The sequence below is a fragment of the Globicephala melas genome, chromosome 9, assembly GCF_963455315.2.
Source record: "Globicephala melas chromosome 9, mGloMel1.2, whole genome shotgun sequence".
NCBI lineage: Eukaryota > Metazoa > Chordata > Mammalia > Artiodactyla > Delphinidae > Globicephala > Globicephala melas.
Window position 1 is genome coordinate 53602385 of NC_083322.1, and position 21470 is coordinate 53623854.

General features: G+C 40.6%; 1 protein-coding gene across 3 annotated transcripts in view; it reads left to right on the forward strand.

The window, feature by feature from the left end:
* The first annotated feature begins 7002 nt into the window (after positions 1–7002).
* Positions 7003–21470, forward strand: part of CFAP69 (cilia and flagella associated protein 69) — a 69759-nt gene continuing 55291 nt past the window's right edge. For all 3 annotated transcript variants that reach the window (XM_030857346.2, XM_060304555.1, XM_060304556.1), the window contains exon 1: positions 7003–7318. In XM_030857346.2, coding sequence (XP_030713206.1) covers positions 7199–7318 — 120 coding nt within the window. In that variant the 5' untranslated portion in view covers positions 7003–7198. The remainder of the gene's footprint in view (positions 7319–21470) is intronic.

Sequence of the window (21470 nt, forward strand, 5' to 3'; positions counted from 1 at the left end):
CCCTCCCTCCCACCCTCCCTAACCCACCCCTCTAGGTGGTCACAGAGCACCGAGCTGATCTCCCTGTGCTATGCAGCTGCTTCCCACTAGCTATCTATTTTACGTTTGGTAGTGTATATATGTCCATGCCACTCTCTTGCTTTGTCACAGCTCACCCTTCCCCCTCCCCATATCCTCAAGTCCATTCTCTAGTAGGTCTGTGTCTTTATTCCTGTCTTACCCCTAGGTTCTTCATGACATTTTTTTTTAATTCCATATATATGTGTTAGCATATGGTATTTGTCTTTCTCTTTCTGACTTACTTTACTCTGTATGACAGACTCTAGGTCCATCCACCTCATTACAAATAGCTCAATTTCGTTTCTTTTTATGGCCGAGTAATATTCCATTGTATATATGTGCCACATCTTCTTTATCCATTCATCCGATGATGGACACTTAGGTTGTTTCTGTCTCCAGGCTATTGTACATAGAACTGCAATGAACATTTTGACTCTTTGAATTATGGTTTTCTCAGGGTATATGCCCAGTAGTGGGATTGCTGGGTCATATGGTAGTTCTATTTGTAGTTTTTTAAGGAACCTCCATACTGTTCTTCATAGTGGCTGTACCAATTCACATTCCCACCAGCAGTGCAAGAGGGTTCCCTTTTCTCCACACCCTCTCCAGCATTTATTGTTTCTAGATTTTTTGATGATGGCCATTCTGGCAGGTGGATTCTTAACCACTGCGCCACCAGGGAAGCCCTATTAAGTATCTTTAAACCAGGACTGAACACAATATTCAAGCTATATTCTGTAAGTTCCTGATAGCAGGAACTCTGTCTTACGACTATATTCCTAGTGTCTTGTGCAACATGGTCCTACCGACACTAACGAGATAGTTTAATGAATGTTGCCTCATTTTTACAGAAAATTATGTTATTTATCATCCCACATCCATGCAGCCATACCTGCATCCTCCTGCACATGCCCCTCCCCATCACTGTCTCAACTTCTTGCTTTTCCTCCTGGCCAGTGGCCTGGAGCTGCCCTGTGGTCCCATGTGGAGCCGCTGCTGTTGCTGCCACTGCCGCCACCATCACCCCTGCCACATTGCTGTACTGAGGAAAAGAAACTGACCTTTGTGCCTGAGCACGGGATCTGTGGAGGCTATGGCTCCCCCTGCAGCTGCCTGGAAGTGCATGGGTGTTAATGTCCTGAGAGTAGGGTTCAGGTAAAATACAGGATACTCAATCAAATTTGAATTGCAGAGAAACAGCAAATAACATTTTTAGTATAATTCTGTTACAAATATTGCATGGGACCTTTTTTTCCCCCTCTAAATCTGGCAACCCTACTTGGAGGGTGAATTTTTTTTTTTTTTTTTTTTTTGCGGTACGCGGGCCTCTCAATGTTGTGGCCTCTCGCGTTGCAGAGCACAGGCTCCAGACGCGTAGGCTCAGCGGCCATGGCTCACGGGCCTAGCCGCTCTGCGGCATGTGGGATCTTCCCGGACCAGGGCACGAAGCCGTGTCCCCTGCATCGGCAGGCGGACTCTCAACCACTGTGCCACCAGGGAAGCCCTGGAGGGTGAATTTTGACCAAAGAGATGCAGCACAAGAGGGAGCTGGTAGATAAATTCTTCTCCCTTCATCTCCCCAAGATAGGCTGTTCCAAAGTGCAATAATCCATGAAAATATCCTAAAAGACTGAGCAATTAACCACTCTTGTTGAAAAGCTATGGCAGCTCAGTAACACCTATATTTGTACACCCTCCTCCACTGCCTGCCTCACTTCCATCTTTTCCTCCCCTCTGCTTCCCAGAAATAGTACCCCCCAATGAACTGGCAGCAGGTAAATGTTTCTTGTTGTTTGTGGCAGGCTCTAGGAAACCTAGGCTAGCATAGTAATTTTGGTAGTGGATTCTTCAACTGGAAAATAAAACATGAAATAAATGATGGTTTTCACAAAGTCAGGCACAGGGCCCTGCAGACTCAAAACCCAGACTGGCTGAGAGCTTTGAGAAAGGGCCTTTAAAGAGGTAATTAAGGTAAAATGGGGTCATAGAGGTGGGCCCTAATCCAACATGACTGGTATCCTTATAAGAAGAGGAGATTAAGACACAGAGGGAAGACCATGTGATGACAAAGGGAGAAGCCAAGGAGAGAGGTCTCAGAATGAAACCAATCTTGGACACCTTGATCTTGGACTTCTAGCTTCCAGACTGTGAGGAAATAAAATTTCTGTTACATAAGCCACCCAGTTTGTGGTATTTGTTCCCACAGCCTTCAAAAACTAAAACACGGTTCATGGACTCAAAACAAGTCAAGTTAATTACAGAACTTGAATAATTAATGTCACTGGAATAAGCTTGTCTGATTAGTCCTGCTCCACAATAAAGACAGTTCTCTCCTGGGGGTACTTCACTATAGCAACCCACCATGTAAACACAATAAATAGTTTTTAGTTCTAAAAGCTCAAGAACATTTTCAGTTCATGGAACTATGAACTGGAATTATGTTATGAAACTGAAGCTTTGATCAGATAAAAGTCGCTCTTTTTAAATTAATCTTATTTATTACCATTTATTTAGTTGCTCCACTAAACATGAATAGCTCCTGCAGCTTCCTATTTCAAAATCACTTGCAGAAAGTGACAGAGTGGCATGGACATATATACACTACCAAACGTAAAATAGATAGCTAGTGGGAAGCAGCCACATAGCACAGGGAGATCAGCTCAGTGCTTTGTGACCACCTAGAGGGGTGGGATAGGGAGGGTGGGAGGGAGGGAGATGCAAGAGGGAAGACATATGGGGACATATGTATATGTATAACTGATTCACTTTGTTATAAAGCAGAAACTAACACACCATTGTAAAGCAATTATACCCCAATAAAGATGTTAAAAAAAATAATAATAACTTGCAACTTGGATTATTAGTACACTTTTTTAGTAGAATGGTTGACTTCAGGGGTGGCTGTTCTTTTGTTTTCTGTTCCAGGTACTTATTATCAAATTTAACATTAATGATTCTGTTAGTAAGAGGTAATTACTTTTGTTTCTTTTTTGTGCATTGTTTCTGCAACAATCAACCTCAAAGATATTTTAAAACACTAAAGTAGATTAAATTCCAGCTTTTATGTATTTCTTCTGTTACATAATTCCCCTACATCCCACCTAGTAAGACTATAATTACATTTCACATGTGCTATAAACTTTTTCTGTTTAAAACAAATTACTCTGACTCAGAAAGGAATAACATTTGCTTGAACATTTAGGACACCTGGCATTAGGTTAGCAACTACCAAATTCATATATAATCTAAAATAGTAATTAGAAACATTCTTAATTCATGCTAATGAATAATTATAATTTTACTAAATATTGCTAATTAGGCAGGGTGCAAACAAGTATCAGGAAAAAAATCAGAAGAAGAATATTATTTCTTAACATATTTATGTTAAAAATATATTTAGTTTTCTTTGTTACTTTTAGAAGTAACAAAGTGGTACACAGGTCAATAAATTACTAAAACTTGTAGTTAATCTTTAAGTCTACAACAGCTTTTAAGAAATTGTAATTTGTAATTTAACAGAAATGTTAAATTCTGCTGAACTGTTACCAGATTGAAGCATTTCTATTCTCTGTGTATAATTCATCTCTCATACATTTCTCTACTATTAATTTATATTTTTGCTGAAATAATTTACCAATTCAATAGTTAGGCATTTTACCCCTACCTCCTTCTGTGTTCTGGTGTCATACTGTCTCTTGTGCTCTTAACTTATAGCCTTCAAAAATCGATAGCAAAGAAGGATCAATGAATAATGATTAAACCTAAATTCATTAGCTAATTTAAACAGGTAAAGCTTTTTAAAAGCTTAAGCTTGGTGCATTTAACAAGAAGAAAAACAAATACACTCAACATTATCATCAGTAAGAAAACAAAGGACATGGAAAATTCACAAATGGAAAAGTAAGGTAGATAGCTGGTGGGAAGCAGCCGCATAGCACAGGGAGATCAGCTCGGTGCTTTGTGACTGCCCGGAGGGGTGGGATAGGGAGGGTGGGAGGGAGGGAGACGCAAGAGGGAAGAGATATGGGAACGTATGTATATATATAGCTGATTCATTTTGTTGTAAAGCGGAAACTAACACACCATTGTAAAGCAATTATACTCCAATAAAGATATTAAAAAAAAAAAAGCCAGTTTTACAGCGACTGCCAAAACAATACTAATGAAAATATACAACCCACACCAGAGCAGTGCTTCTCAACTTTTAACATGTATACTAATTACCTGGGAATCTTGTTAAAATGGAGATTCTGATTTAGTAGGTCCAGCACAGGGCCAGAACTTCGTGTTCCTAACAAGTCCCTATGTAATAGCTGTGTAGGTAGTTCAAGGACCTCACTCTGAGTAGCAAGGACTTAGTGTGTACCTTACTCTGGGTAAACTTATGAAATGCTTTAATTTGGTTTCAAATCAAATAAAAAAGTAATCCTTGAAATCTTTCATGAATGTTTATTGAGTACCTAGAATGATCTAGACCAGGAGGTCCCAGGTTGCCAGACCAGAAGCACCAACATCACTCAGGAACTCGTTATACGCTGACCCATGAACAACGTGGGGTTGGGATGTCGACCCTGGCTCGGTCAAAAATCCAGGTGTAACATTACAGTTGTCCCTCTGTATCCAAGGTTCCATATCCATGGATTAAGCCCACCAGATTGTGTGGGACTGTAGTCTGTATTTATTGAAAAAAAATCTGCGTATAAGTGGACCCCTGCAGTTCAAACCTGTACTCTTCCAGGGTCAACTGTAAATGCAAACCCATGGACCCCACCCGGACTTACTGAGGCAGACTCTGAAGGTGGGGCTCAGGAGTCTTTTAATTAGCTTTCCAGATGATTCTGGTGCATATTAAGTTTTGAGAAACACTACTCTAGACACTATGCTGAGGGCTTGGGATGCAAACCTGGGTATGTGACTCTTCTTGCTTTAAAAAAATCTCAGTCTAGTAGGAAGTCTGCTGAGCCAGTAAATACCGGTCAAATATGCAGTCAGTACAAAGCCAGAATGACAGACAAAGTGGCACCTAACATAGCAGAGCAGAAGGTTTCCTAGAAAAGGTCACAGGAGCTGAGTCTTATAAGGAGTTAGACATCAGAAGACAGTCACATGTACAACATATGCAAAGGTAATGCAGGAGGAAGTTTGGCACCTGTGAAAAACTGCAAGTAATTCAGTCCAGATGGCTTGAGTGTGGGGTGTTTGAGGATTTCCATTCTGGCTGCTTTTCACCTGTCAAAAGATAAAACAAAAACCATTAGAGCTGATAAAAATTACAAAGTTAGATCTATTAACTTCCTGGTAAGGGAACCCATTCTATGAAGAATTTCACTGATGGGGAAAAGTCAAAAGTTTTTAAGTGCTAGAAAGGGGGAGTTCATGGGAGTAGTGCTAATTAAGGATGGGAAACTCGTGCTCTGGATATGGAACAGAATGAATCTATAGGTCGGTACACAGTTGGTTAAAATAAAACAAAAATCCTGTTGTTCATTCGTTAGGGAAATGTCTTCAGTCACGTCCAGTGAGGAGAGTCTGACTTCTCAGGGCCATTGAGATTTATGGACCCTTATCAGCTTCAGTCTACTGTGCTGAATCACAAAAGTCAGTTGATATCTCCTAGGCAAGCTCCACTTTAAGTGGGAAATTTTCCTTGGCAATCCCTCCTCTTTGTCCTTCCTCATCTTGAGATGCCAGATGAGCGCACAAAGTATAGCAAATCATCAGAGTATCAGCTTTCCCACCACCATCTTAGGCTTGGGTGCTGTTCTCACAGGATTCCACTGTGTTTATCCAAGTGGTTTCAGTCTCCTCTTGATGTAGTATACTTGGAATGTACAACAACAATTAAGTTATGTTAATAATACACTTGACACACCTTTGCACTTTCTCGGGTTAATAGCAACCTTAGACCTACTGAACCACTTCTAGGTGTAAGGCCTGAGAGGAACTCTAAAAGCACCAATGAGTAGTTGTAAAGATAAAAAAACAAAAACAAAAAGAATGCTGAAGTCCGAGCTAGGGAGTTTCAAGAAAGCGTGAGTGGTCAACAGTGTAAAATACTACAGACAAGTACACCAAAATGAGGACAAGAAAGTGTCCACAAAATTTTACCACAAGTGTTGTGACCTCGGTTAGGGCAGTTGAGGAAAGCCGAAGAATGAATAGAATTGAGTAAATAGGGATTGGAAGTGCTCAGTACTCTTTCAAAGAAACTTGGTTTCTTTGGCTGTGATTCACATCAAGTGCTGCCAAGCCCAATCTAGGTTTTCCATTTCTTTTTATTTGTAGGGCCAGAAATGTCATTCAGATCATCTTGCTTATTATGTGCCAAGTACCACTTTACAAAACTATCATTTCATTCTGTCCTCTCACGGCAATCCTATTGATGAGAAAAGTGAAAAATTTATGAGGAAATGGGGCTTTCAGGGGTTTACTTGCTCTAGATTCAATAATTTGACTCGAAAGCCTTCTAACATTGTGTACAATGCCTTGGTGGTTATTTAATTGTCTGGGAGAGCCACTGAAGTACAGAAGAGGTAAAAGGCTGGGGAATGTAGGTGACACTAGTCACTTCTCCTGGGTGAGATAAACTGCTTCAGCTTCCAACATTATCGGTTCATCATCCATCATTCCTGCATCCCACATCCATCCCTCATCCCTCTACCCGCCCATGCTTGTTTCAAGGAGGCCCAGCGCAAACTACAAAGACTGAGACGCACATGTCGCCAAGGTAACACTCCACTGTTACATACCGAGGTCTTCCCCCGCTTTTTCTGGTACGCAAGCAAACCCAGCCCCTCCAAGTTTAGAGGTTCAGATAAGAGTTTGGGGTAGTTTGGATCCTCGGGCTTCCGTAGGTACTGGCGCTCCAGCAGCCTCTGGCCCCGCCCCTAGCAACGCATTGGCTTGTTAACAACCTGCCAGCAAGCAGGCTGCCTAGGTACGCCGGTGGGCTGCCTCCGCGGGATGCGGGTGGCGTCGCGGTGGCCGAGTCCACGGCCGGACCCCCGGGACCTTTCGCGACTCTAGTGGCTCTCAGGCGGCTTTCACTTCTCGGTGGCGGGGCCTCTTGCAGTCTCGCGGCTGCGGGCACAATGTAGGACAGGAGGACACCCCCCACCCCTCACTCCGCCGCACAGCCATGTCTACAGCGGAGGCTGCGGCGACGGCCCAGGCCCGGGCACCCGGCAGCACGATCAAGTTCAGCAGCCCTCGCCAAATCCCGGTAGTCGGGGTGGTGACGGAGGACGAGGAAGCGCAGGTATGGCCAGGTGTCTGTGCTTTGGAGGGTGTGAAGGCGGGGGCGGGGGTTGAGATCTGGGGGCGGAGATGATGCCTGGGGGCAGCAAGGGAGGAAACGGGGGCCTGAGGGGAAACCAGGGGAGCCCGGGGGACTGTGGTTCCAAGCTCAAAGCTGATCCCTTTGAGAACTGCGCCGCCTGCGAGGGGAGTTGGCTGTCGTCGACCAACCTGTCTGGGGACTCGTGTCTCGAGGTCCTCCCGGAGCGTCCCAGTAAACTGAGTAGGAAAGGTTTGGCGGCTTTTCTTCGAAAAGTGTGACCCCACGAAGGACCTGAGAGGGAGGGAAACATTCTTAGCGAAAATTTGGATTTGATGACCCCTTTGTTTGCACTGGGCTTTTATATGTAGATCGCTGTTATCGTGTGATGTTCTTGATATAGGGGTAAATCCTCCCGTGTTTAAATTTGCTGCTACCAAAACCTGCACCTGGAGGGGAGGGAAATACTATTAAAATTAGAAATTTAGCAACATTTTTATATGAATTTGGAAGCTGGTTAGAAGTGCGTCGGAGAGAATTGGGATCGAATAGAATTGATTTATTGTGCTTGTATTTGGTTTTTAGTTTACTCTTTGTCTTACAAAACTAGTTCTTTCGAATTTCTGTTGAGAAATTTCACTTCAGAACCCTGGCTTGGATCTCCACTCGTAGCGAGGGTGTTTAGAAACTCCAAGGCGTTTGTTTCATACTAGGGTTCCATTGCTCTTCCCCAGAGATCCATGATCAAGCCTTAAATTAACGTGAATTCTATGGAGGAAATTTGCCCTACCTCCTCACGCTGATGGTGTGGGGCTACTATGGGAATTCCTGCTGAGGCTTCACAAGTCTCAGGCTGCGTCAGGAACCTTGTCTCCTGCGTCCACATCCTGGAGGATCCTGGAGAGTTCCTTAGGAGAGGCTAGTTGACTGGGGACCTCTTCTATGGTGGGAGTAGGGTTGCACTCTCTGAAGATGGCCAGACATTCAACCCACAGAGAAACAACACTTCTGCATGAGGAGGAGCAGGTGTTAGGGGAATTTACCTAATCGGGTTTGTGGAAGTATTCCAATCCAGGTGCAGATGATTTTGAGGAACAACAGCTGTCCCTTCACTCCCAAGGCTGCAAGGGGGCTCAACACTACTGCTGTTCTGCCAGGCATGGGGCAAAACTGACGAGTAGGTGAATTTGGTATCTGATGGCTGTCATTCTTCCTTTACTTGGTATTAAAAAAAAAAAGAAGGGATAGGGTCTCAAGGTTATAGGAGGCAGGCAAGAGTGGGTTAAAAAGAAGAAAAAAGGGGAAATACTTTTAACAGGCTGTTGCCAAAATAGTCCACAATGTATCAAATAATGCAGAACAAGTATACCTGTGTATATGTGTGTTTATTTTCTCCCTTCCCTTTCCCTTTCTTTTCCTCTTTCATTACTGCCTCTTCTTACAGGGCCTAGGTTTCTCCTCCGGGAAGAAATCAGTTTGTATTAATTAAAGTTCCTACCCTGTTAATAACTGCTTCTAGGGATATTAACATTTTTTATAGTACTGAAGAAAAAGGCAGTTTCTACCAAAAGAAAGGAAATCGAATAAAGACATCTTAGAGCTGGGAGAAATGGTCTCTAAGCCTTCCTGGGTTTTGTTTGTGGTTGTTTTTACAAATGAGGACCCTAAGGCCACGAGAAGTTAACTGAGAGTTACTCAGTTTCTTTACCGGCAGTGGAGTCTAGTGCTCTTTGCCACTTACAGTGATAACCTTTATACACCTCTGCCTTGGAACTCTAAATGTTTCCAATCTTTTCAAACCTTTCCATATTTGCAGCCTCCTCCTCTTCCTAGTGACAGTACGGTATATCCTAGTAGCTTAAAGTGAGAATGTGGAGTCTACCTCAATCCATTAAGCCAGCTTCATCATATGCTTGAGAAATCACAAATTGTTCACCCTTTATCTATTTCCTATTTATTTAAATGTTGTTCCTCTTATTATAAAGGATCAGAAGCCCTTTGGAGCAGTGATTATTCAAAATTTAATGTGCATTTGGAGCACCTGGGGAACTTATTAAACGATATAGATTCTAATTCTGTAGGTCTGGGTGGAGCCCTGGATTCTGCTTTTCTAACAGGTTTTCAGGTGATGCCATTGCTACTGGTTGAAGGACTCCATTTTCCACTCAGAGTAGCAACACTTAGTGTATCATAGCTGCAGTATGGTATGTACAGTGTGACAGTTTCACAGCAGCTAACTCCTGGAAAGCCATAGGAGATGGTTTTACATGGACTCAGATTATAAAACAAAGTAAACAACAACAATAAAAATTCCAACCCTCCCCCTGCCAGGTCAGACGATATGGTACCAAATGGGGCTTTAAAAGAACTACTTGCGGCTTCCCTGGTGGCGCAGTGGTTGAGAGTCCGCCTGCCCATGCAGGGGACACGGGTTCATGCCCCGGTCCTGGAAGATCCCACATGCCGCGGAGCGGCTGGACCCGTGAGCCATGGCCGCTGAGCCTGCGCGTCCGGAGCCTGTGCTCCACAACGGGACAGGCCACAACAGTGAGAGGCCCGCATACAGAAGAAAAACAAACAAACAAAAAAACCAAAGGAGGGCAGAGAGGGAAAGAAAGGAGTAAAACAAAATTAAAACTCTTTAAAAAAAAAAAAAAAGAACTACTTGCTCTCCTTTCCTGTCACCACAATGCCTCAGTCAATCCTGGATTAATGTCACATCCTTTGGGTCTCACCTCTTCCTCGCTTCCCACTCCATTCACACCACTTTACCATCCTCCTTGCTACCTCTGAGTCCCACCTGTTCTTTCTTTCAGGCTTCTGCAGTAGCTCCTTATTGCTTCCCTCGCTTAATATCATTACATTGACCAGATCACTCAACTCTCTAAACCTGTTCCCTTTTCTGTAAAACAAGCCTGTACTAGATGAGTGTTCCCCAAACTTGGGTGACCATCACAGTCATCTGAGGAGCTTTTCTTAAAAAAACCTGTACATAGCTGGGTCCTTCCCTAGATTTACTTAATCATAATCCTTTAAGTGATTTTTATCCTCAGAACCACTGAACTAGATGGTATCTAAGGGGTCTGCCATCCTCAGAGTGCCTCAGGTCCACTTCTTGTCCTGTTTGCGAGGTTTCCCAATGTATAGTCTGTACTTTATCTGTACCATGTACTCTGCTTAGTGCCACCTTCATGAGGGCAGAAACCTTCTCTGTTGTTTTTTTCTGTAGTGTCCCCTATTATCTCCCAGTAGCATCCAGCACAACACCTGGTACACAGGAGGGGATATTAAATATGTATTGAATGAATGCCCTCCCCTCTTTTCTGAATTTAAATCTTACCCTACCTTTAGATCCTACCTCTCCACCATAAAGTAACCCCCAATAGGACATACTTCCCATTCATTTTCACTCTCACAGACCTTCTTCTCATAAATGGGTGTAGTCCTTGGTCTGAGTTTCTCACCTAATTATCAGTTGTTTTATGTTTGTTACTATTTCATGTGTCTTGTTTTGTCTCTCCCTCTCCTTAAGTGTAGAACATATATCTTAATACTTGCGTGTCCCTCCCCTCTCAACTCTGAGTTCAGAGTAGAAATTTAAGTCCTCATTAGTAGCTGATAAAGCCTTCTGTGTTCCAGCCACCCTGGCCTCCTAGCATCTCCTCAACCATGCCAGGTATACCCTGCCTAAGGGCCTCTGCACTTGCTATGCCCACTGCCTGGAAGTTTTCCCCTTCCTATCCATGGCTTGTCCCCTTACCTCCTTCAAGACTGCTGAAATTTTACCCACTCTGTGAGTCTTTTGCCGACCACTGCTTAAGCATCCTAGCACTTTCTACTCCCGTTTCTCCAGAGCATTATCTTGCAATACACTGTATAACTTATTGTCTCCCCCAAAGCATATCAATTCTTTATAAAAGCAGGAGATTTTTTGTGTTTATTCAATACCATATCTTCAGCACTTAGAACAATGGCACAATGGAGGCACACAGTAATATTTGTAGAATAAATATGATTGCGCTTAGTTTTTTGTTTTCACTTGCATAGTATCATGGCTGAGCTTCCTTGCCCAAATTTGCTTTCCGTCTGAGAACCTGCACAATCTGCTAGTTGATGTCATATCCTGCCACTATCTGTAATACTGCCATGGACTGTGTCCTTAAATTGCCTACCCCTGCTTTGGAGTAATTGCTAGAAGTAGCCTCTGTGGTCAGCTGAGAAGTCAGGCAGAGAATGAAGGTGCAAAGAACCAGTGTTTCTGCATCAGACAGCCCTGCTAGCCCATATACTAGCTATGTGACCTTAACAAGTTAGATATCAGGGCCTAAGTTTCAACAACAGGGATAATCTATCTTCATATGGTATATTTGAGGATTAATTAAGATATAACGTACCAGACACATTAATGGACCATAATAAATGTTAGATCCTTTCCCTATAACTAAGTATCAAAGGAGCAGGACTTTCCCCCTTTGAAATGTTCCTTGGTAAAGTGGGAAAATAAGTTCATTCTATAACTTGACGTAAGTGGAGGTCTAGTTTTCTTCAAAGCAGTTTATTAAGCTTTTGATCTTAAAAGGTTTTGTTAAATGTTTTTACAATTTCTCCATAAACATCTTATGATGATAATAACAGCAATTATTTTTATTTTTACATCCATATGTTCTCTCTTCTATACCCTGCCTGTGTGATCTCATTTACCCAGACTGTTCCAATTATTACTTTAAGCCTGTGACTTAGAAATCTCTGCCCCAAATTTAACTCATTTCCAGCCTCAACACAAGCTTCTCCCTCCAGCATCCCTGTCTCAGGAAATGGTGCCAACCACTTATGTAATTCCTCAAGCCTGTACGTCCTCCTTACCTTTTCCTTCTCTTTCCCACCAAATCAAATCACTCATAAGGTCCTGCTGATTCTGCCTCCTTGATGCTTTTCATTCCATTCATTGTTGTGTATCCCGATTGCCACTGCCTTAGTCAAGGCCTGAAGTCACAGACTGGTCTCCCACCTCCAGTCTAGATCTTTCCAGCTCAGTCTCAGCAGACAGAATTATCTTTTTTATTGTTACATTCCTCTGGTTAAAACCTGTGGAAATCAATGAAGACCACCCTAGTGAGAACGAACAGGGGCTTGCTGTTCAGAGCTTGCTATAGAAAGAGAATCTGCCAGCATTGCTTACATTTAGCAGAGACTCCCAAGACAGGCAGGGGAGCTTTACAGTGAATAAAAGGGAGGCTTCTGTATTGCTCTGGTTGGAGGCTGTTGCCTTGGGGAAGCTGGAAGTGAGCTAGCTAGAAGCAAGGCAACCTGTGTGATTGATTTGGGAAGCATACTTGTCTTTTTCTGGTTGGCCCTGAGAGACAAATTGGGGTAAAAAATAGGGAATCTGACAATCATTGACCAGATACTGACTTTTCTGAGCCAGTTGCTGCAGAAGTTGTGGTTTGACTCCCCAGGTTGGTTGCTACAGAGGTTGTAGGACAGAGTTCTGTTGCTAGATATAGTCTGGCCTTTGTCTGTTTTTATATCCAGTCTCTCAAACCATTCAATAGCTTCTGATGATCATTAGCATAGTATACAAGGCCCTCTGTAAAATGGGGTTAATAATAGTATCTACCTCATAGAATTCAGTTAGTAAATTCATTTAGTGCTTACAGCTGTACCTAGAAATAGACTTTGTCTAATAAGTTTTACCTATCACTATTATTGTTATTATCATCATTATTATTCATGATTTGACCTCTACTTACCTTATCAGCATCATCTGTAGCTACTATCCTCTGAACTATCTTCTCCAACCTACTGAATGTCTCACCAGTCCTGTAAATGCCATGTTTTCTCTCATCTCCAGGCCTTCACACATGCTACTTCCTTTGCTCCATTTCTCAAACCTTCAGTTCATCTCACAAATCCTACTCAGTCTCACCTCTGCTTGAAGATTACTTCTTCCAGAAGCTGTCCCAGATTCCCATCCCATTCCCATTCCCATCCCTCCTCCCCATACCATTCTGTCCCCATCTATATAGTTCCAGAGCACACCTCTCAGCCAGATTGATAGGTACTTGAAGTCAGGGCAATGCGTTCCCCACACCTAGCACAGTTTCTGAAATGTCGAAGCTGCTTATAACTATGTATAGACGGAGGAAAAGGCTAAGGGAGGGAGGGAGAGAGGGAGAAACCTTAAAAATATAATATGTGCCATGCAAGTAAAACACAGGGTAACAAGAAGTAGTAATATAAGATAAATTTAGAGATAATACAAGATAAATCTATGTTTTAATCTTTATACACTCTTTCTTGGAAAAGTTATACCTGCTCATTTGGGGGAAAAAATTCTGAAAATACATACAGGTATTAAAAAAAATTTTTGCTCTGACATTTCAATATCTTTTACAACCCTCAAAGCCAATATTGCAGAAAATCGGAAAATAAAAACTCACTATATATATTTATTTCTCTGAGAACACAGGAAGAAAAAGGACAACTGAGGTAGTGGCAGATGGCACTGTTAAATCCCAAAACCTTAAAAGGCAAAACTCTATTTATCAAAAAACTTTGTAACAGTAAATTTAATAATTTAAACAATTTAATAGTAAGATGTAACAATTTTAATGGTAATCATAATACCAAGGATAAATAAGTATATAGTAAATCCCTTTTTTTTTTTATACAGCAGGTTCTTATTAGTCATCAATTTTATACACATCAGTGTATACATGTCAATTCCAATCACCCAGTTCAGCACACCACCATCCCCACCCCGCCACGGTTTTCCCCACTTGGTGTCCATACATTTGTTCTCTACATCTGTGTCTCAACTTCTGCCCTGCAAACCGGTTTATCTGTACCATTTTTTTAGGTTCCACATGCATGTGTTAATGTACGATATTTGTTTTTCTCTTTCTGGCTTACTTCACTCTGTATGACAGTCTCTAGATCCATCCACATCTCAACAACTGACTCAACTTCGTTCCTTTTTATGGCTGAGTAATATTCCATTGTGTATATGTACCACAACTTCTTTATTCATTCGTCTGTCGACGGGCATTTAGGTTGCTTCCATGACCTGGCTATTGTAAATAGTGCTGCAATGAACATTGACGTGCATGTGTCTTTTTGAATTATGGTTTTCTCTGGGTATATGCCCAGTAGTGGGATTGCTGGGTCATATGGTAATTCTAATTTTATTTTTTTAAGGAACCTCCGTACTATTCTCCATAGTGGCTGTATCAATTTACATTCCCACCAACAGTGCAAGAGGGTTCCCTTTTCTCCACACCCTCTCCAGCATTTATTGTTTTTAGATTTTCTGATGATGCCCATTCTAACTGGTATGAGGTGATACCTCATTGTAGTTTTGATTTGCATCTCTCTAATAATTATTGATGTTGAGCAGCTTTTCATGTGCTTCTTGGCCATCTGTATGTCTTCTTTGGAGAAATGTCTATGTAGGTTTTCTGCCCATTTTTGGATTGGGCTGTTTTTTTTGTTTTGTTTTGTTTTTCGGTACGTGGGCCTCTCACTGTTGTGGCCTCTCCCGTTGCGGAGCACAGGCTCCGGTCGCGCAGGCTCAGCGGCCATGGCTCACGGGCCCAGCCGCTCCGCAGCATGTGGGATCTTCCTGGACCCGGACATGAACCCATGTCCCCTGCATCGGCAGGCAGACTCTCAACCACTGCGCCACCAGCGAAGCCCTGGGTTGTTGTTTTTTTAATATTGAGCTGCATGAGCTGTTTATATATTTTGGAGATTAATCCTTTGTCCGTTGATTCATTTGCAAATATTTTCTCCTATTCTGAGGGTTGTCTTTTTGTCTTGTTTATGGTTTCCTTTGCTGTGCAAAAGCTTTGAAGTTTCATTAGGTCCCATTTGTTTATTTTTGTTTTTATTTCCATTACTCTAAGAGGTGGATCAAAAAAGATCTTGCTGTGGTTTATGTCAAAGAGTGTTCTTCCTATGTTTTCCTCTAAGAGTTTTATAGTGTCCAGTCTTACATTTAGGTCTTGAATCCATTTTAAGTTTATTTTTGTGTATGGTGTTAGGGAGTGTTCTAATTTCATTCTTTTATATGTAGCTGTCCAGTTTTCCCAGCACCACTTATTGAAGAGACTGTCTTTTCTCCATTGTATATCTTTGCCTCCTTTGTCATAGATTAGTTGACCATAGATGTGTGGGTTTCTCTCTGGGCTTTCTATCTTGTTCCATTGATCTGTGTTTCTATTTTTGTGCCACTACCATTTTGTCCTGATTACTGTAGCTATCTATATAGTCTGAAGTCACGGAGTCTGATTCCTCAGCTCCGTTTTTTCCCCTCAAGATTGCTTTGGCTATTCGGGGTCTTTTGTGTCTCTATACAAATTTTAAGGTTATTTGTTCTAGTTCCGTAAAAAATGCCATTGGTAGTTTGATAGGGATTGCACTGAATCTGTAGATTGCTTTGGGTAGTATAGTCATTTTCACAATATTGATTCTTCCAATCCAAGAACATGGTATATCTCTCCATCTGTTGGTATCCTCTTTAACTTCTTTCATCAGTGTCTTATAGCTTTCTGCATACAGGTCTTTTGTCTCCCTAGGTAGGTTTATTCGTAGGTATTTTATTCTTTTTGTTGTAATGGTAAATGGGAGTGTTTCCTTAATTTCTCTTTCAGATTTTTCATCATTAGTGTATATGTAAGAGATTTCTGTGCATTAATTTTGTATCCTGCAACTTTACCAAATACATTGATTAGCTCTAGTAGTTTTCGGGTGGCATCTTTAGGATTCTCTATGTATAGTATCATGTCATCTGCAAACAGTGACAGTTTTAATTCTTCTGTGGATTCCTTTTCTTTCTCTTCTCTGATTGCCATGGTTAGGACTTCCAAAACTTTGTTGAATAATAGTGGTGAGAGTGGACATCCTTGTCTCGCTCCTGATCTTAGAGGAAATGCTTTCAGTTTTTCACCATTGAGAATGATGTTTGCTGTGGATTTGTCGTATATGGCCTTTATCATGTTGAGGTAGGTTCCCTCTATGCCCACTTTCTGGAGAGTTTTTAATCATAAACGGGTGTTTAATTTTGTCAAAAGCTTTTTCTGCATTTATTGAGATGACCATATCATTTTTATTCTTCAATTTGTTAATATGGTGTATCACATTGATTGGTTTGCGTATATTGAAGAATCCTTGCATCCCTGGGATAAATCCCACTTGATCATGGTGTATGATCCTTTTGATGTGTTGTTGGATTCTGTTTGCTAGTATTTTGTTGAGGATATTTGCATCTATATTCATCAGTGATATTGGTCTGTAATTTTCTTTTTTTGTAGTATCTTTGTCTGGTTTTGGTATCAGGGTGATGGTGGCCTCATAGAATGAGTTTGAGGGTGTTCCTTCCTCTGCAATTTTTTGGAAGAGTTTGAGAAGGATGGGTGTTAGCTCTTCTCCAAATGTTTGATAGAATTCACCTGTGAAGCCATCTGGTCCTGGACTTTTGTTTGTTGGAAGATTGTTAATCACAGTTTCAATTTCATTACTTGTGATTGGTCTGTTCATATTTTCTATTTCTTCCTAGTTCAGTCTTGGAAGGTTATACCTTTTTAAGAATTTGTTCATTTCTTCCAGGTTGTCCATTTTATTGGCATAGAGTTGCTTGTAGTAGTCTCTTAGGATGCTTTGTATTTCTGCAGTGTCTGTTGTAACTTCTCCTTTTTCATTTCTAATTTTATTGATTTGAGTCCTCTCCCTCTTTTTCTTGATGAGTCTGGCTAATGGTTTATCAATTTTGTTTATCTTCTCAAAGAACCAGCTTTTAGTTTTATTGATCTTTGCTATTATTTTCTTTGTCTCTGTTTCATTTATTTCTGCTCTCATCTTTATGATTTATTTCCTTCTGCTAACTTTGGGTTTTGTTTGTTCTTCTTTCTCTAGTTCCTTTACATGTAAGGTTAAATTGTTTATTTGAGATTTTTCTTGTTTCTTGAGGTAGGCTTGTATAGCTAAAAACTTCCCTCTTAGAACTGCTTTTGCTGCATCCCATAGGTTTTGGATCGTCGTGTTTTCATTGTCATTTGTCTCTAGGTATTTTTTGATTTCCTCTTTGATTTCTTCAGTGATCTCTTGATTATTTAGTAACGTATTGTTTAGCCTCCATGTGTTTGTGTTTTTTTTGTTTTTTTCCCTGTAATTCATTTCTAATTTCATAGCGTTGTGGTCAGAAAAGATGCTTGATATGATTTCAATTTTCTTAAATTTACTGAGGCTTGATTTGTGACCCAAGATGTGATCTATCCTCTAGTATGTTCCGTGCGCACTTGAGAAGAAAGTGTAATCTGCTGTTTCGGATGGAGTGTCCTATAAATATCAATTAAATCTATCTGGTCTATTGTGTCATTTAAAGCTTGTGTTTCCTTATTTATTTTCATTTTGGTGATCTGTCCATTGTTGTAAGTGAGGTGTTAAAATCCCCTACTATTATTGTGTTACTGTCTATTTTCTCTTTTACAGCTGTTAACAGTTGCCTTATGTATTGAGATGCTCCTATGTTGGGTGCATATATATTTATAATTGTTATATCTTCTTGGATTGATCCCTTGATCATTATGTAGTGTTCTTCCTTGTCTCTTGTAACAATCTTTATTTTAAAGTCTATTTTATCTGATATGAGTATAGCTACTCCAGCTTTTTTTGATTTCCATTTGCATGGAATATCTTTTTCCATCCCCTCACTTTCAGTCTCTATGTGTCCCTAGGTCTGAAGTGGCTCTCTTGTAGACAGCATATATATGGGTCTTGTTTTTTTTTGGTAGGGTTAATTAATTAATTAATTATTTATTTATTTTTTCACACACACACTGTATTTTATTTTTACAAGAGGTAAATAGACTGACACCAAGCATTGTAAATGGATGACCACAACAAAAGCAACAGTGATTGCAATTACCAAACACAAAACACACTCATACTATGTCATAATATTGACATTCAGTCCAGTAATACTCCACTGTAACAGCTCCTTTACTTTGCAGTGAAAATTGATTTGTATATTTTTTGCCTCTGATTCCTTGTGGGATTTTTATTTTATTCAAACAGAAAGTCACAAAAATTATAATCATCCTCATCAGTTCACTCAGTCCCATGTAATTTTTTTTCATCTTTATCTTTTGTTAGCACTTTTATGAGTTCATCAGTTTTCCATTAGAGTTCTGAAAATGCTTATTCATTCAGTTCAGCAGTACAGTCAGTTACCAGAAACCTGTACTTGTCAGTCTTTTCCATGAATTCCTTGAAGATGAAACCCTTTTATAGGAACGTATTTGCAAAAGCATCAGAGTACACCCAGAACTGTCTGTAAATGACAAAAGACTTAAAAATGACCACAGTTAAAGATTTGATGAAAGTTCATAATAATGCAATTGACAAGGAAATTTAGTTATTTCTGAGATATACATTTTAAAGTAATAATTAGAATTATGACTTATAACATTATACCAGAACATATAAGATTTTTAAAAAATTCATGTAATGTCTGAAACATTTATATTAACATATTTCCATGCAAATAACCCAATGAAAGTTTAGTATTAGTTGTTTTGTTTGTTTGTTTTTTTATACTGCAGGTTCTTATTAGTCATCAGTTTTATACACATCAGTGTATACATGTCAATCCCAATCACCCAATTCAGCACACCACCATCCCCACTCCACCAGTTTTCCCCCCTTGTTGTCCATATGTCTGTTCTCTACATCTGTGTCTCAACTTCTGCCCTGCAATGGGTCTTGTTTTTGTATCCATTCAGCAAGCCTGTGTCTTTTGGTTAGGGCATTTAATTCATTCACGTTTAAGGTAATTATCAATATGTATGTTCCTATGACCATTTTCTTAATTGTTTTGGGTTTGTTTTTGTAGGTCATTTTCTTTTCTTGTGTTTCCCACTTAGAGAAGTTCCTTTAGCATTTGTTGTAGAGCTGGTTTGGTGATGCTGAATTCTCTTAGCTTTTGCTTTTCTGTAAACCTTTTGATTTCTCCAATGAATCTGAATGAGATCCTTGCCGGGTAGAGTAATCTTGGTTGTAGTTTCTTCCCTTTCATCACTTTAAGTATATCATGCCACTCCCTTGTGGCTTGTACAGTTTCTGCTGAGAAATCAGCTGTTCACCTTATGGGAGTTCTCTTGTATGTTATTTGTCGTTTTTCCCTTGCTGCTTTCAATAATTTTTCTTTATCTTTAATTTTTGCCAGTTTGATTACTATGTGTCTCAGCATGTTTCTCCTTGGGTTTATCCTGTATGGGACTCACTGCGCTTCCTAGACTTGGGTGGCTATTTCCTTTCCCATGTTAGGGAAGTTTTCTACTATAATCTCTTCAAATATTTTCTCAGGTCCTTTCTCTCTCTCTTCTCCTTCTGGGACCCCTATAATGTGGATGTTGTTGTGTTTAATGTTGTCCCAGAGGTCTCTTAGGCTGTCTTCATTTCTTTGCATTCTTTTTTCTTTATTCTGTTCCGAAGCAGTGAATTCCACCATTCTGTCTTCCAGGTCACTTATCTGTTCTTCTGCCTCAGTTATTCTGCTATTGGTTCCTTCTAGTGTAGTTTTCATTTCAGTTATTGTATTGTTCATCTCTGTTTGTTTGTTCTTTAATTCTTCTAGGTCTTTGTTAAACATTTCTTGCATCTTCTCGATCTTTGCCTCCACTCTTTTTCTGAGGTCCTGGATCATCTTCACTATCATTATTCTGAATTCTTTTTCTGGAATGTTGCCTATCTCTACTTCATGTAGTTGTTTTTCTGGGGTTTTATCTTGTTCCTTCATCTGGTACATAGCTCTCAGCCTTTTCATATTGTCTACCTTTCTGTGAATGTGGTTTTTGTTCCGCAGGCTGCAGGATTGTAGTTCTTCTTGCTTCTGCTGTCTGCCCTCTGGTGGATGAGGCTATCTAAGAGGCTTGTGTAAGTTTCCTGATGGGAGGGACTGGTGGTGGGTAGAGCTGACTGTTGCTCTGGTGGGCAGAGCTCAGTAAAACTTTAATCCACTTGACTGTTGATGGGTGGGGCTGGGTTCCCTCCCTGTTCATTGTTTGGCCTGAGGTAACCCAACACTGGAGCCTACCTGGGCTCTTTTGTGGGGCTAATGGCGGACTCTGGGAGGGCTCAGGCCAAGGAGTACTTCCCAGAACTTCTGCTGCAAGTGTCCTTGTCCCCACGGTGAGTCACAGCCACCCCCTGCCTCTGCAGGAGACCCTCCGACACTAGCAGGTAGGTCTGGTTCAGTCTCCCCTGGGGTCACTGCTCCTTCCCCTGGGTCCCGATGCGCACAATACTTTGTCTGTGCCCTCCAAGAGTGGAGTCTATTTTTCCTCCAGTCCTGTTGAAGTCCTGCAGTCAATTCCCACTCGGCTTCAAAGTCTGATTCTCTAGGAATTCCTCCTCCCATTGCCAGACCCCCAGCTTGGGAAGCCTGACGTGGGGGCTCAGAACCTTCACTCCAGTGGGTGGACTTCTGTGGTATAAGTGTTCTCCAGTCTGCGAGTCACCCACCCAGCAATTATGGGAGTAAATCCTTTTTGATTGTTAATTTTTGAAGTAAAAATCATATTGAGTAAATAAACTCACTCAGATACTTATTCTGCAGACTTAATGTTAGAATGCTTAACTGAAAATTGGTTTTGAAAGAGATTTCTTGAGATCAGAACATGTGAGTTTGTAATTGTGAAAGGAAAGGAAATTCTAGCCCTAAGAGGCAATGGAATAATGACTGCGTAGAAAGGTGACTATGTAGAAATATGGAACGGTATGTATTATAAATTTAAAAATCAGAATATACAATAGTGTTAACACTAAGTGAAATTATGTAATGTATTTATACATGTAAACAAAAACAGAAAATAAAATATTAAAATACATATATAAAGCAGAAAATAATAAAAATGTATTTTGATGATAATAAGATCTTTTTCTTTTTGAATATTTTTTATTACGTCATCTTTTCAAACAGTTATTTTAAAGTAGAAATAAGTATGAAAGCAGGAGAGATGGGAAGAAGGAAACAAAAGAGACTGGGATAGCTTAACCCTTCTAATAGGAGTGAGCAGTATTGATATAACATTTGAATGAAAGAAAACGCCATGCAGCAAAGCATTAATCCCCAAGA